We start from the raw sequence: 15,996 nt of genomic DNA on the forward strand, positions 1-15,996 counted from the left end.
TATTTCCTCAGTCATTCCTAAATTTCTTGGCTTACTCTAGACCATTGGTCATATAAACCTTTGCTTCCTCTCAGCTTCTGCTTCTAAACGAATATATTGGCTCTTCCAGCTCTTACATTTGTTCTATCTATCTAGCTTAGAAAATTCAACTTCAGTGTCACCCTAACAGGTCATTTATGAAAGGAAACAAGATTAATAATCTGATAAAGTTAGATTTTCAAATAGCTCATCCTTAGTAAATATCCCACACCTCTTTGCCAGGTCAATAAGTAAATTTTATATCTGTTTAGTACAGTTTGTTGGACTGCACTGCAGTCAAGAGACTTGAGTTTGTTTGTTTTTCTGCCTTGACAGTTCTCAGGTTTTCTGTTTGTAGAATGAGGGTTTGTTGGTCTCTACATTCACTCCTATTTTTTAATCTTGGTGGTAACAGTGGTATCTATATGTGACAGAATAAGAAAAACTGCTCTCAACATATGTCAGCATAAATATTACCCAAAGAGGGTTCATACCACATGTATTTCATATGTTAGTTGCTTCAATTGATTAAAATTTTTCTATAAATGTATATACATTATTATATACAAAGTATGATAACTGAGTTGGTACACAATAGGTTAATAAAACTAGAAGTAGAAAGCTGGAAAAAATGAGATTATTTGAGTTATAGTCCTGTCCAAACCTTATAAAATTTTCTGGCATTTGAACATAAGAACTGAACAATGTACAGATAAAATGATTCTCCTTTAGGCAGAGCCCAGAGCAAGGAGAACACATTGCCCATTACTGCCTTCTGGAAAATTTTTCCAAGCATAAATGCATGCACTGTAAATTAATAGCATTCTCCCTCATCAAAAAGAATATGTGTTTCTTTTTCTCCATGTACCATCAAACATAAAGACAACACTCATTAAAAGTTGAATAATAATGGTGCACCATTGGGTGGTTTAATTTTAGGAAGCATCAGTGTTGACGATGGACCAAAAACCATATTCTGTGAGACTTAGAATTCAATGCAGTTGCTTTCAATATCCAAAAACAGTTACTGAAATGAACATGATATAAATACTCTGAGATCTTGAATAATGCAATTCCCTTTGTTCATTTTGTTCACTAGCACACACAAACTCATGCATATACACACATAACTTTACACTTCCCTATTTGGAATTTGTAAAAACTACATGGTCTGTATTTCTGTACACAATTTGTTTTTTCCCCCAATTTCCTCTTTTTCTTTTGGGGGGGACACCTATATATTTCAAATATTAAATGTATAATCTATGAACAGCAATATTTCTTATTGATTGTATTTTATTAATGTGGTAAATCACTTACAGAAAACATCAAAAAGTTTTCCATTGATTTCCTTTCTTTTGAAAAGCTCAGAGCCCTAATAATTTCTTGGCTTCTGAACTGAATTGCCAAACACATTTTTCCAAAACCTTACATTCTTCCTTAAATTATGAATTCCTTCTTCATCCAAATACCAACCTCTATAGAAGAGGCAGAAGAAAAAAAGGGTGCATAGCACCCCCTGCTCATGTTTCTGAGAAAATCGAGCAGGTCCCCAAAGAACCCAAGCATTAAGTGATCTAAATGCAGCAATTTGATTTAGGGACATTCTTAGTGTATCTGCATTTAGTGTTTTGTTTTTTTTTTTTTTTCATCATGATGGTGAGAAGTGGTAGCACCATTTTGAATGCAGAGAGAACACTTGCACCAGAGATGTGTAGAATAAGATCTGTAGGTGTCTGGGCATCCAAGAAGAGAACAGCTAAGGAAGTGAAACCAGAGAGGCTCCACAGCTAAGACCAGAGAGAACCTTGTAAGATCATTATGGAAGCAGAGCACAAAATATTAGATGGGGCCAATGGCCTTATTTGCCAGGGATTGGAGTTTAGTGATAGATTGGGAAGGATATATAAGCCACAGGATAATGCAAAAGTCTCAGCACACTGTATATCGTGGACATGTGGGAAGACCATTTCTCCAAAGCTAGGACAGGAAGCTCCTCACTGTATACTAATACATTGTTCTTCTGCACATGTAGCAATTGGAGTTAGGCAAGGACAGATTATTAGGTAAGCATCTCCCAGATAGTGCATAAGCACTCATACTAACTGAGTGGGGTATCCTTCCCCCAAAACGCTACTCTTTCATGCCAAGGAATTCTAGACCTAGGAGTTTTAGGTGCATTGCGTTTGATTTCATGTAACTTACTTGAGCAGAGAAGGCTAAGTATTTACAGCTGGAATTTCTCTTGGAGCTCTGATCAGTTTCTTATGAAAAGTGGCCTTAAAGGGCACCCACATTCTCCCCAAGGCAGGGCTTGTTATTAATACAGTGATAGGGCTCAGTCAGAAGAACACCAAGTGTTGCTCCCTCTGTTTTGAAAAGTTCTGTATTTTGGCCCCTCTGTGCGCCTTTACATTAAGGAATCACTGTGTGGGCCACGTGTTCCTTTCTTTGGATAGTTTATAAGCATCAGAATAAATTTACATTAGAAATTCAATTAACTTTATATTAAAAGGTCAATTAACTTGGCCATGGTAGAGATTGTTTTTAATTACTTTTCCTTGTAGGACTTCTTGTCCAAGTACAAGTGACACTATCAAATGATAGTCTCATTGCCTGTGGTTGCCTGAAATTCATATGCAAAACACACTGGAAATGACTGTCTTAGTTAAATGAATTAATAGGATACTCTTTGGGCAATTCATCACTCTTATAATCCTTAGGACATAAAATATCACAAGCAATAATGGAGTATTTTAGCTTAAACATACTGTATTAAATCATTCATGACAATATCTTTCATTATCTACCCTTGTTGGTTTCTATTTTCTTGCTGAAAGATGATAATAAGTAAAATTATTTAAAAAGCCAGTCTTTATTACATTATATCATAGTGTATTTTATGAAAAACGAGCAAATAATGACATAAAAAACTAGCTATCCTATCCCACTGGTTATCATTGCATTAAGATGACCACAATTCAGGAGTTCCCATTGTGCCTCAGTGGTAATGAACCCGACTAGTATCCATGAGGATGGTGGTTCGATCCCTGGCCTCACTCAGTGGGTTAAATATCCGGCATTGCCAGGAGCTATGGTATAGGTCACCGATGGGTCTTGGATCCCACATTGCTTGGCTGTGGCATAGGCTGGCAGGGCAGCTCGAATTGGACCCCTAGCCTGGAAACTCCAATATGTGGCAGGTGCAGCAGCACCCCCCCAAAAAAAATGGCCAATGGCCACAATTCAACTCACTCATATGGCATTAGAACACTTACATTTAAGAGACTCAAGAGGTTACCATTTGGCACTATGTGACAGGTGTCCATCATTACCAAGTGGTAACTTATACGAAGCCATCACTTAGTGATGTTTCAAAAGAAAACAATAATAAACAAACATATAAATAATATATGTTACTCTATATATTGTTATATAATACTGTATTATATTATTATATATACTATATATATTATTATTGTATTAAGTCTAGATGACCAGCCACTTAAAAGTAAAGCAAACACTGCTTAAAGAGTTTGATATGAGGCTCATTATGGAGATGAATTTTCTTGTTTTATTTTTGCAGAAAAGACCTACCTGCATCTAATAGGTGTACTTTATAAACTTTATAAATCTCACTACAACCCTATGAATATAAATTCATTGTTCCCATTTTACTGGTGAGCAAATTGAAATTTGTTTCAGTCAAGTTCACCCAGTTCATTAGTGGCAGTCAGAAACTATATCCACATTACTCTGCCTTTCCAGACCTCCCATTTTCCCTAGAATAAATGCACTAGTTCTAAGAGTAGTGAGACCCTGAACTGCTTAGGAAAGCGAACTGAGGAGTGTGCTGATTGCTTAAAGGGAAGCTTTGGAAGTGAACCGGAGGAAGAGAATTATTTAGGCCAGTGCAACTCAGAGTGGGGCCATAAGAGTATGAATAAATGATGTCATCAAGCATATATTCCCCCTAGCAATTCTTTCTCAAAGAAAGGAACTGTGCATTGATTTACATTCTAGTAATCTCCACATGCTTGTCTCCAAGTACACCAGTAACAGTCTGCAAAACAGCAACCAGTCTGTGGACCTCACTTTAAGTAGCACAAGCTTAAGGAATGTCCTATGAAATTTTCCCTTTCCATGAAGAGTTAAATCATTTTGGATAAAATCATTCTATATTTTTTCCACTTTCTTCATTTATTTAAAAAAAGTAAGCCATACTCTTCCAAATGACAGGTAATAATGAAGGCTGATGTCCTAAACCTTATCAATCTATGGGGGCGTTATTCTTAGTTGAAGTGATATGGCACTCACTAGTTTTAAATAAACTAATCTCTTCCAAAAGCAAAGGAAAATGGTTTTCCTAAAAGATGAACAATATTGCCATCAAACAGTATGATGTTGGGAGTGAAATACAAATTTTAAAATGTGTTATTCATACCTGCACCTCCACCAATGCTTAGAATCTTAATTTCAGAATTTGTGTCTCCAATGCTGAAAAAAAAATTATGTAGTATAAGACAAATGGGCCATGCAGTTTGTAAAATCTGATTATCAAATTTAGTTAAAAAGAACAGACTAAAATTACAGTGAAAAAAAATTAGGCCAACATGAAAGGTCTCAGTCATTTCACTGTCTTTAGAAATCTTTAGAAGCAAAGCAATCTTGAATTGGGAGACTTTCAGAAACAGCACTATACAGTAGAAAATTGACCAAACACTGTAAACCAGCCATAGTGGAAAAAATAAAAATCATTTAATAAAATAAATAAAAAGATTTAAAAAAAAAAGGAACAGCACTATAAACAGATCAGAGATAGGAGATAACATTTGTTTAAAGATTGTTTGGAAGGAGTTCCCATTGTGGCTCAGCGGAAAGGACTCTGACTAGGAACCATGAGGTTGCAGGTTCTATCCCTGGCCTTGCTCAATGGGTTAAGGATCTGAACTTGCAATGAGATGTGGTATAGGTCAGAGACATCGCTTGGATCCTGCCTTGCGTCGCTGTGGCTATGGCGTAGGCTGACAGCTGTAGCTCTGACTCAACCCCTAGCCTGGGAACCTCCATAGGCCTCAGGTGCAGATCTAAAAAGCGAAAAAAAAAAAAAATTGGGGGGAGAACAAAAACAGAAAAATGTGGGTCTTTTAGTTGGTGATATAATAAGCCATTCATGGGAGAAAGGCTAAGGTGATTCATAGTATCCCTATGTTTGCCTTCTTTGCTTCCTCCTGCTAGCTTCCTTTCAATAAACAAATGTTTATTAAACATTTATTATGTGCCTATCCTAGGCACTAATATATAGAAATGAATAAGATACCGGTTTGCTATCACATTGAAATGTGAGATAATAAAGCCTAACATTATAGCTCTAGAATATAAACAGAGTGGAACTGATGGACTGGGATCTAATAGTAGAACTTTCTTTAGACTAATTTAAACAAAGGGGCGGGGGGTTAGAAAAAAGTACAAGGGGCACAATGACTGTCATATTTCCAATCTTGTTGACTAAGTAAAGCATAGTATCCAAAAAGAAGCGGAAGGATGTAATTGTATAGCAAATGTATGTTTTGTTAGTTTTTTGGTTGTCGTGTTTTTTTTTTTGGTTTTTGCCAAATCTGAATTCAACAAGAGACATTTTGATATGCAAGATTGAAGCTGGATAGGAAAGAGATCAAGGCCAATGACGTATTCTGGAGAATTATCAGAAAATAATGGTCAAAACTAGAGAAGTAGATTCTGTCACTTGAGGATATTACAAAGAGAAGACCAGTGGGTTTATGACACAATATCAGTTTTAAAAGTCACAGGATAGTGGGGAACACAAAGACAGAGTGGAAACAATAAAGCTCAGAGAAATTATAGGAGTATTAGAGAAGGAAAAGGCCATTGGTGGTGGCAGAGTGTAATACTAAAAAGTAAAAAAGGAAAACTCTCCACTGAGTTTGGCAATATGAGTATCTTTGATGATAGCAATTTTAAAATGAGGATGAAGGCGTAGTCTGATGGCAGTGGAATCAGAAGTGAACTCAAGAAAGAAGAAATCTAGAGATTTTTTTAAAAAGGTGGAAGAGAAGGTAAAAAGGAGACTGCTAGAGGGGAAACTTGACCTGAAAGAATGATTGTTGTTTGTGCTTTAGGATGATAGGTAAGCCTGGTTTTTGGCTAAAGTAAAGAACCTGCCCAGAGGAATAGGATGAAGACAGAAGTTGAAGCAAGGCTCCTAAGGACACTGGAAGGCAAAAAGTCAAGGATACCTGTGAATGGGTTACCTTCCTTAGTGCTAACTATCTTCCAGCTCATAATCATGAATCTTAATATACCCATTCTTGTCTGTGCTCTTGGTTAATTCCTAAAAATGTTTCTATCTGTGAAAGTGAGTTTATGGAGCAGTGCACCTAAGTTGAAATCCCCCATTTACTAAGACGTAATCTTGAGCAAATTATTTAAATTTTCTATGCCTTTATTACTAAGAAATAGGATAATGCCACCTACCCTGCAGGGTTATAATAACCTTTTGACCTTATGGAGGAGTTGTGAGGATTAAATGATATAATTCATGTAAATCTTTTAGAAATGTGTCTGCACATAACGAGCACCCAACTTACAATTATTATCCCAGGCACACCTAAGTGATTTTTATGAAATAACTCTTTGAATCCTTATGCCACTATGCGATAGATACTATTATTATTATCCTATTTCATATATTAGGATGATAACCAACAATTATTAAAAACTTTCTACTTTTCAGGCAAGGCAATAAATGCAGTATGTGTGACAACAAACTTTACTGTTTACACCTGTTTACTATTACCCTCCTTACCTCCCCTCCAGCTCCAAATAGGGGATTGAATTATTCTTCCCTGGAGAAACAATCCATTTCAAATAAATTAATCTACACTGCCATTTGAGAACCTTCCCTCAAAGAGCTAAGTCCACATCCAATCCAATTAGTACCAGGCACTCAACAGACTCTTCCCTTACATACACAAGGAGTGTCTGAACCACTTTTTAGTGCCTCATTATTTGATTGGATGGCCAAGAAAGGCTAATCAGGAAGTTGGGGAGCTCCCCTACCCTGAGAGAAACCAAAAGAAACAGAAAAGGGGATTGAAGAAGGAATGTGCACGGAGCAGAGGAAAATTTTATAATAAATATAAGAGGGTATCATATCTATGCAAGATGAACAGGGTGTTATAAACAAAAGGGCATTCTTGGAAATTAAAAATATAATAGAAAACAATAGAGGGGCTGAAAGTTAAAACTGTAAGGGCTGGAAATATAAGGAAATTAGAGAATCAGTTCAGGAGGTCTTCTGTTTGATGAATAGACATTCCAGAAAGAGAAAACAGAAGAAAGAATGATTAAATCATATCACAGTTTCCCTGAACTGATTCTTAATTGAAATGCTTCAGGGACTACTCACAAAAAATGGGTGGAAAAGATCCATGCAATAACCCATGTCTTAAAATTGCAGAATTCTAGATAAAAAATATTAAACACACACACACAAACAACAAAAAGTCATGAGCCAAAGATGAGAAATTTGAACAGCATGAGATTTCTCAATAGTAACTCTAGTAGCTACAAGACTATGGAAAAAATATCTTTAAATTTCTGATATAAAAGCATTTTCAGCATAGTGTTTGTACCCAAACTAACAGAGATGAGTAAAGAGTGAAAGCATTTTTAAGTATACAAAGTCTCTCAAAAATTTTACATCCCATGCACTCTTTCTTAGAAAACTTTTAAAGTATGATAGCAAAAACAAAAAAGACTAAATAAATAGAGAAAAGGGCAGCATGAGATTCAGAACCAGGGAATTCATACTGGAGAGAGGAGAGGAAATTTCTACAAGGTGAAATATATTCCCCCATCAATGCTTGCATAGCAGGCCAAGAGCAAGTCACCTCAGACTGAGGAAAAAAAACAAAAACAAAAACAGAAAAGATGTTTCCATGGGGAGAAATTAATAGATTACTTGATCTGTTGGAATATATTGTGAAGAGATTAATACTTATTCTTGGGGACTAAGTAGCAATAGGTTCATAGAAAACTAAGAAAATAAATTAAAATCGAGACAATAGTTAACTCTAGGAAAAACAAAAAAAAATTGTACATAAAAAGAAATGTAATTATAGTATAAATGCATTGTTCAATTATGAACAATATGTACACAGGCAAAATGATATAAACAAATTATTTAACCAAAACTTGGACATATATATTGTGTGTTTATCTGTATCTATATATATTGAATTGACATGGTAGGGGGAGGGATGTGCATGTTTATTTAGCTATTTTAATATATCAAAATTAAGAAAGAGAATAATTAGGAATGAAAATTCCATAAGAAACAACAAAATGATTTAGAGTGTTGACAGTGGTTTTCTCTGGGGATCCTGAATCAGGACTGAGAGTGGGTATGGCAAGAAAGCACTATTTTTGTTGCTGTTATAAGCTTTTTAGAATCACTTGACTTTTAAAAACATGAGCACATCTTGCTTTAATAAAAATGTAAGATTAAGAAGGCATGTTGCCTACCTGTAACTCATACACAACTTAAATAGCAATTTTTTTTTTTTTTGGTCTTTTTAGGGCTGCACCTGCAGCATATGGAGGCTCCCAAGCCTAGGGGTCCAATGAGCTGCAGTCACTGGCCTACACCACAGTCACAGCAAAGCCAGATCTGAGCCAGGTCTGCAACCTACACCACTGCTCAGGGCAGTGCCGGATCCCCAGCCCACTGAGCAAGGCCAGAGATGGAACCTGCGTCTTCATGGTTACTACTCAGATTTGTTTCTGCTGAGCCACGACAGGAACTCTGAGTAGCAATTTTGAAGCCCTTTCAGCTAAATCTCATTCCCTATCACCTTTAGCAAAAAAAAAAAAATGCTGTTTTTAATAAATGGTACTTTGATTCAGATGATTTCTAACTGTATATTACCACTATAGTGCAAGCTTAATTATGCCTTTGAAAATTCTTCAGTATTTCGCAAATTTTACATTCAGTATTTCCAGTTAGATTGTATACACCTTGAAGACAGGGCAGGGGTCATAATCATTTGTTGTATTTTGTGCATTCAAAGTACATGTTCAAATCCAATTGACAGCTGAAGTAAACAAAGGATCTGCATAAGCCACAGACATGAACACAGATAGTTAATACGGCACAAGAACTCAAAATAACTCATTACCTTTAATTTTCTAAATGAACAAAAAGAAGTGAACTATGATTAGGTCCTAGATAAGAAATTATATTTGCTGTCTGCTTTGATTTTTGCATTGTTACCCTTTCACTTATTGTTAACATATTATATAGTACTCATTTTTTTAAAAAGCACACTTAAAAACTGAACCACGAAAAATAGAAGATAAAAGGGGAAACAAAATTCCATATACATCCAACAATGCCTTCTCTGGTCAGGCAGAGTTAACTATCCTGATGAAAGAAGTGCAGGCCTACAATAGGAAAATCCAGCAAAAGATAAAAATATCAGTTTCCTTTGCTGTTGCAAATTGGATCCACAGTCTTTTCTCCCCAGTTTTCCATCGTTATTTCCTGAAGCAGAGTAAGTTACAGCAACCCACCCCCAGATAGGTTATTTGATTATCTTTAGCATGTGGAATCTGTTACTCTCATAATGCTTATCAGCTCTGGCACAAATTGAACACATTAATCACCAAAAAAAGGAGTCTGGAGAAGGATAGGAACGAGCAAGTTTCACTGATAATGGGAAAATGCTTTTTCAGGGCCACATAGCTAATATTAAGTTGAAAGTAAAAGACAATTTTTTTTTTTAAGAGAGAGTGATAACTATAATAATGGATAAGGAAAATGAATTTAAATGGATAGTAAGAGAATTGAGAGGCATCCACCCACTCAATCCTCAGGGGTGAATAGTATTTGGTAATTATTTTGATTCTAATGAAAAGAACAATAGACTCCATTTGGGATTTTTTTTTTAGAGGGCTGAAAAATATGAGCTCAAAGATTTGGATATTATCTTTACCCCGAGGAACGTGGATTTGTGCCTTCAAATGGTTAACGCTTATCTCCCTGCAGCTGGAAATCCAGCACAAATCAGAGCCTTTGAATGTTTAAAGAGAGCATCGAACTGAAACGCGGCAGGAGAAGGGGGCGAGCCGAGCTGTTCTTAGTGCCTGCCTGGTTCTTATCCCCGCATCCAGCCTGCAGAGGCAGGCTCAACCCCATCTATCACTGCACAGAATGAGCCCGAGGCTCTTCCCTGGGATCAAAAAAGGCCTTGTTTTGTTACCTTGCTATTATGCCTGGTAGCTGCTTGTCCATGAATTCCTGCATGCACTGGTGTTCCGTGGAATTGTTGAGAAACCTCCGAAAAGATTCAACATATCTGCCGTGGTCAGAAAACAAGCTCCTCATGGAAGATGCCATGTTTGGTTTTCTGAGAAAGACAGGGAGGGAAGGAAGCTTTAACTTCCCTCTTCCCTTCTTTCTCTTCCTAGTTCCTTCTTTTTCTTTTCACCCCCACCAGTCTCTATCAAAAAAAAAAAAAAAAAAAAAAAAAAAGTCTTTTGAATTTAACGAGCTGGCAAGGCTGGGTGTGTGAAGCTCATTTCTGAGTCAGTATTTGTACAGGACTTTGGACTTGGCCACTGAGACTTTAACCCCTGCACAGGTGTTTTAGAAGAAGTATTAGTAGGAAAGCAAAGCAGTAAACCTGCGGCTAAAACTTGTTTCAGAACTCCAGAAGTTCAGAAAGTCCGAAAAACAGACTACATTCAAATCACTTCCTGCTTTGGCAGCAGCTGCCCCTAGTGAAATTCCAAATGGGAATGTGGCTGCTTTAAAGGGCCAAAGGCCATAAACACAGGAGTAAAGCAGCCTGTGCTAAGGCTGTAAACCACTTCCGGAAATATACAGCTGCTGAATCTTTGACAAAAGATTGTCATCTGCCCCCAAGCTTTCTTGCCCTTCACTAGAACCTTAAACTTCTCTACTTCATTTCTTCATATGCTGATTGACTTGTGACTGGGGGCACGGGGGGGAGGCAGAAAATGAGGGACCAGAGAGAGGATGCTCAGGGAAAGCAGGCAGGCCACCGAAATTCTTCAATCCATAGGAAGTCTTTCCTAAGTGCTTCTGAACATGGACTTGCAGAAAAATAAGATTGGAATTTTGGAAGAACTTTTGGAGACCCAGTGGTGTCACCAATCAAAAGACACAAAGTATTTTGAGTATCCAGGCCTTTTACCTGGGAAATGGTGTGTAAAAAAAGCCACCCCTTATCCAACATGGGACGTTAATAATAGCGTCGAACTCCTGGAGGAGTTACGGCAGTTAAATGAGTTAATTCCTCTCGGAAGTGTGTCTGTCTAAACCATTCCCTTCTGTTGTGGTCTGTGCAGGTGGGTTGGAAGAAGTATTGGGGTGAAAAGAAACAAGAGTTTGTTGAGCATGGTGAGGTGGAGAGAAAGCAGAGTTTATTGAGATGAGACTCTGTAGGAGCAGTAGGACAACTTCCTGATAATCGGGGAGAGACAGCAATAAGCACATAGTCCTGTCTGTTTTTATAACCCTGGGAGAAGAGAGATCTCTCAATAACACCTGCTGACCTGCTCACTGGTTGGGGAAAGAGGGGTCTTCCGATACACTTGCAGGTTGGTTGGGGGTATGTAAGTTCCCAATAGAAGTCAGTGAGGAGTGAGCCACATAACTTTTCTAGCTGGGGGCAGGAATGAGTAGGCCAGGTTGCTCAAGGTGGGGAAAGGAGTCTTACAAATAGACAGGTGGGGTGATGATAAAGGTCTGGTAATTCTTGTCTTGGCCAGAGACTTTGAGTTCAGTCTCCTCCAAGGGGCCTTGAAGCCCAACAAATTCCTCTAATTCAGTTCCAAAGCTGCCCTCCAAGCATTCAGCACTCACCTCAACCCTTTCCTATAAGCAATTCATGGTGTCACTACTCTGAGAGCCAGTGCTTTTATTCTAGAGGAAATAGGAAGTCTGGAAAGGCAGATTAATGTGGGTGTAGCTTCTGATGCTGCCACTAATGAACTGTGTGATCTTGATTGAAACTTAAGCTTCAGTTTGCTCATCAGAAATGAGAACAATGTATTACCTCTCATAGTGTTGTGGGGAAAATTATGTAGATAACATTTAAAGCAATTGCTCTATGGATATTGAGAACTGAGCTTCACGTCATTTGCACATGTCACAAGATATTACTCTTCTCCGGATTTTTCCAATTGTTTAAAAATGTAAAGCTTATTCTTGGCTCATGGGCTGTGCAACATCAGGTGCTGACCTGGTCTGGCCGACAGGCCCTAGTTGGCTGACCCTAATCTAGCTCCTAGGTCTCCATAAATGGGTTATTTAGCTTCCATCTCTCTGCAGCTAGCTTGGCCTTCCTCATACTGACTCTTGCGGCTTTTAATTCATCTGTTACTATTTTCCACTCTTCTCTTTAGAACTCAATCCAAATCATTCACTCATGTATTCGTCTACCAAACAAATACTTAGTAAGGGTCTACTCTGTGCTATTCTGCTGAAAAGAAATAACCTTGACCTCTATCTTCCTACTAAAAAGCTACCTTGCACTCAAATCTTCACCTGAGGCTATCACCTGACTCACTTGTGGCATCTTTCCCAACAATTTGCTCTTCATGTTGCTTCATTAAAGATTTCCTTTCCATTTGCACTGCTTCCATGACACTAAAACTGAGCAGGGCCTTGTGGGGCTCTTGCTCACAAGCCTTTCTGTGTCCCCCATTTCTTGTTTTTAGGGAATAAGCTTCAGCCTCCTTGACCTTCCCTGAGTTCCAAAGGACAGGCTCAAACAGTTGCTAATCAGGGAAGTGTGGGGTGGCGGGGCCAGGGTGGGGGCCGCGAAATGCAGAGACCAGGGAGGAGCAGTGAAGAAACAATAGTGCAGCCTTGAGGCAGGGTCCTGGTTCCTCTTCAAGGAATATATAACAATATCTTTGAGTTCTTCTGCCCAACTAAAACCCCCAACAAATGAAAACCAGAGAGGAGGACCACGAGAACCAGTCCTGGGGCCACTAACCACCAACTCTGAAGAAGAATGAAAGCTTGCATCTACCCCATCTTTATGTGTCCTTGTCCTATTTTCTACTTCTTTTTTTTTTTTTTTAATTTTTTTTTATTTTTTTTTTATTTTCCCACTGTACAGCAAGGGGGTCAGGTTATCCTTACATGTATACATTGCAATTACAGTTTTTTCCCCCACCCTTTCTTCTGTTGCAACATGAGTATCTAGACATAGTTCTCAATGCTATTCAGCAGGATCTCCTTGTAAATCTATTCTAGGTTGTGTCTGATAAGCCTATTTTCTACTTCTGAACTATAAAACCACTTCCTATTCTCTCCCAAAGGAGTGCACTGTCTTTAAGGCATCAGCCTGTTGTAGTCTCCTTTGCCTGGCAGAGAAATAAAGCTATTTTTTCCTCTTTCACCCAAAACTGTCTCCACATTTTTATTCAGCACTTGTGGACAGAGGCTGAGTTTTGCAGCAATACTTTGGGTCTGTCTGTCTGTCTCTCTTTTTCAACTGCAGTGCTGGTTTTCTCTCAGGCTTTCCTGCATTGGGAGTCATGCAGATCCTAGACAGTTTTTCTTTTTAAAAAACAAAACAAAACAAAAAAAAAAAAACACTGCCAATTTCAGTTTCTGAAAGCAGAGTTTTGATAGCACTCCACTCCCCCCCAAACATTTACTATCTTCTCACTGTCTCTCTCTTGTTAAATCCAAGACAATCTCTGAACCCTCCCTCCCCACAATTATCAACACTTATGTTTCAGCTTTCTTTAGACTTGCCATTGCATCCCTGCAGACTGTAATGCTTACCTGTATGTGTCCCTGTGCTTTCCTCCCTCACAGCAGATCCTCCTATAATGTGCCTACTTGAGCAAAGGAAAGGGCAGGTTGGACATGTAAGTCTAGTCTATAAAATCCCCAGACCAGTGTTCTCATGAGAGTCTGTATTTAGCCAAATTCTGGCTCCCTAGAATTTCTACATAATACTCCTATCTCTGGTTGCTTAAATTAAACAGAATGATTCTAATTCCTTCTCCATATAACTAGCCCATTGAAAATTTTGAAGTTGGCTCCTGGGATAGCCCTACTCCCAAGTGTCTCTTCCATAGTTCTGTAATTCTTAGTCTATTTGGAGTGCTAAAACAAATATAATGTCTTACAAAACAAGCACTTATTTCTCAAGATTCTAGAGACTGGAAAGTCCAAGATCAAGGCTCCAGCAGATTCTGTCCAATGAGGGCTTGTTTCCTGGTTCTTAGTCAGAATCTCTCTCTCTTTTTTTGGCTATATCATGTATTTTCTTTTTGATTATTTTTAAGTTTTATTGAAGTATAGTTAATTCAAAGGCTGTGATAATTTCTGCTGTGCAAAAAAGTGACCCAGTGGTACATGTACATATATCCATTCTCTCTTATTATCACAGAATACCAGGTAGAGTTCTCTGTGCTCTACAGCACCTCCCTGTTGGAAAAGAACGAATCCAATTCACGAGGGCTCTTCCAAAGACCACCACTTCCAAATACCATCACACTGGGGTTAAAATGTCAATATATGATTTTGAGGGGTACACAAATATTTAATCCATAATAGTTCCTAATGATTTCCTTTGCAGTATATCTTATTTTGTAAAATATATAGCTTTATTTAATAGATCACATGGGTCTCCTCCTTTGGACAAACTCTAGTTTCTAAGAATTTCTTAAAAATTAGTTTTTGGAAATAAACACAGTAATCTTAAAGGCTACTTAACCAGTGCACAGTATTACTGTCCAGGGTTAGACTAAACTAGTGCTTTGCAACAATGTTCTGCCTAACCTAATTTATTTCAAATGTTACTAGCTGCTCTACCAAAAATTGGGTCAATATTTGACAAAAAATCTCCAATAACCTAGACAGTACTGTATTTAATAGCTTTCTCTGGACACTCATAATGTTCATAACAGGCTTAAGGTTTCCGAACCTTTGTCACATATGCTGTTGAAATGCAGATACACAAAGTCTATGGCATTTCTCAATTATTCTCTCAATTCCTCCAAGAAAAACAGAGGAAGTCTTGTTGCTTTCAGCATGACTTGCACTTGACTAAATGCTGGTTTTAGCAATCACAACTTCCTTTTAAAACTGCATATAGAATATCTGTTTCATAATGCATCTGGTATGTCTCTGGAGATTAAAACATCTAGCTGGCTGGTTGGACTTACTAAGTTTTGAGAATCCTCTTTTCTCCTCTTTTTTGAAGACTGGAGCAGATGGTCTAGCACACCTATCATTTGCCATGACTCCTGAAAGGTTATTGGCAATAGCACATTATTGGTTTTATGAATTACTTCAGTACATGGGGATGTGATTCTTCTAGGCCTTGAAAGATTGATAAGTTTAGACTTCTTAAATATTCTTTTACTTACTTTGGGCTTCTGTCCCCTGTAACCTATCACTTATTAGGCTATTACTGCGTCAAAGTACCATTCATACATTATCTCAGTTAATACTCCTAGCCCTCTGGGGATGGAACTTTTGCTATCATCAAGCAAGACTCAGAGCAGATAAGTTGTACAAGATCGTATAACTCATGAGAGAAGAGTCGGGATCCAAGTTTAGGTTATCGAACTCCATGGACCATTTTTCAAAAGTTACATCACATTACCTCTCACCACTTTGTACCTTTCCAACATGAAGATTATTCTCCATGTTAGAGAAAACTAGACCAAGGAAAAGTGGTATAATTCTGTACAAATCCTATCACCTATTAATGTAATACTCTCCTTACAAGGTCCAAAAAGCAAAGGGTTTCCCTTGTTGAGTCTTATTGCTCTGTGTGTGCTATACCAGAAAAGCAAATAAACACAAGAGAAGAAAAAACATTAGCAAAATTCTCAAGACCCGTTTTTATTGTACCAAGCACTCTGGCTATTTTATTCAACCTGGTATATAGTCTTCTG

At 37.8% G+C, this 15,996-nt stretch overlaps 1 protein-coding gene across 1 annotated transcript in view; it reads right to left on the reverse strand.

Annotated features, from left to right (window-relative positions):
- HNMT (histamine N-methyltransferase) overlaps positions 1–10,450 on the reverse strand; it is a 34,695-nt gene extending 24,245 nt beyond the window's left edge. Inside the window, exons 1-2 of the mRNA NM_001244561.1 lie at positions 10,302–10,450; positions 4,463–4,515 (exon numbers count right to left, since the gene is read on the reverse strand). Of these exons, the coding sequence (NP_001231490.1) occupies positions 4,463–4,515; positions 10,302–10,438 (190 nt within the window). The 5' untranslated portion in view covers positions 10,439–10,450. The remainder of the gene's footprint in view (positions 1–4,462; positions 4,516–10,301) is intronic.

This window comes from Sus scrofa, chromosome 15, assembly GCF_000003025.6.
Source record: "Sus scrofa isolate TJ Tabasco breed Duroc chromosome 15, Sscrofa11.1, whole genome shotgun sequence".
Classification (NCBI taxonomy): Eukaryota; Metazoa; Chordata; class Mammalia; order Artiodactyla; family Suidae; genus Sus; species Sus scrofa.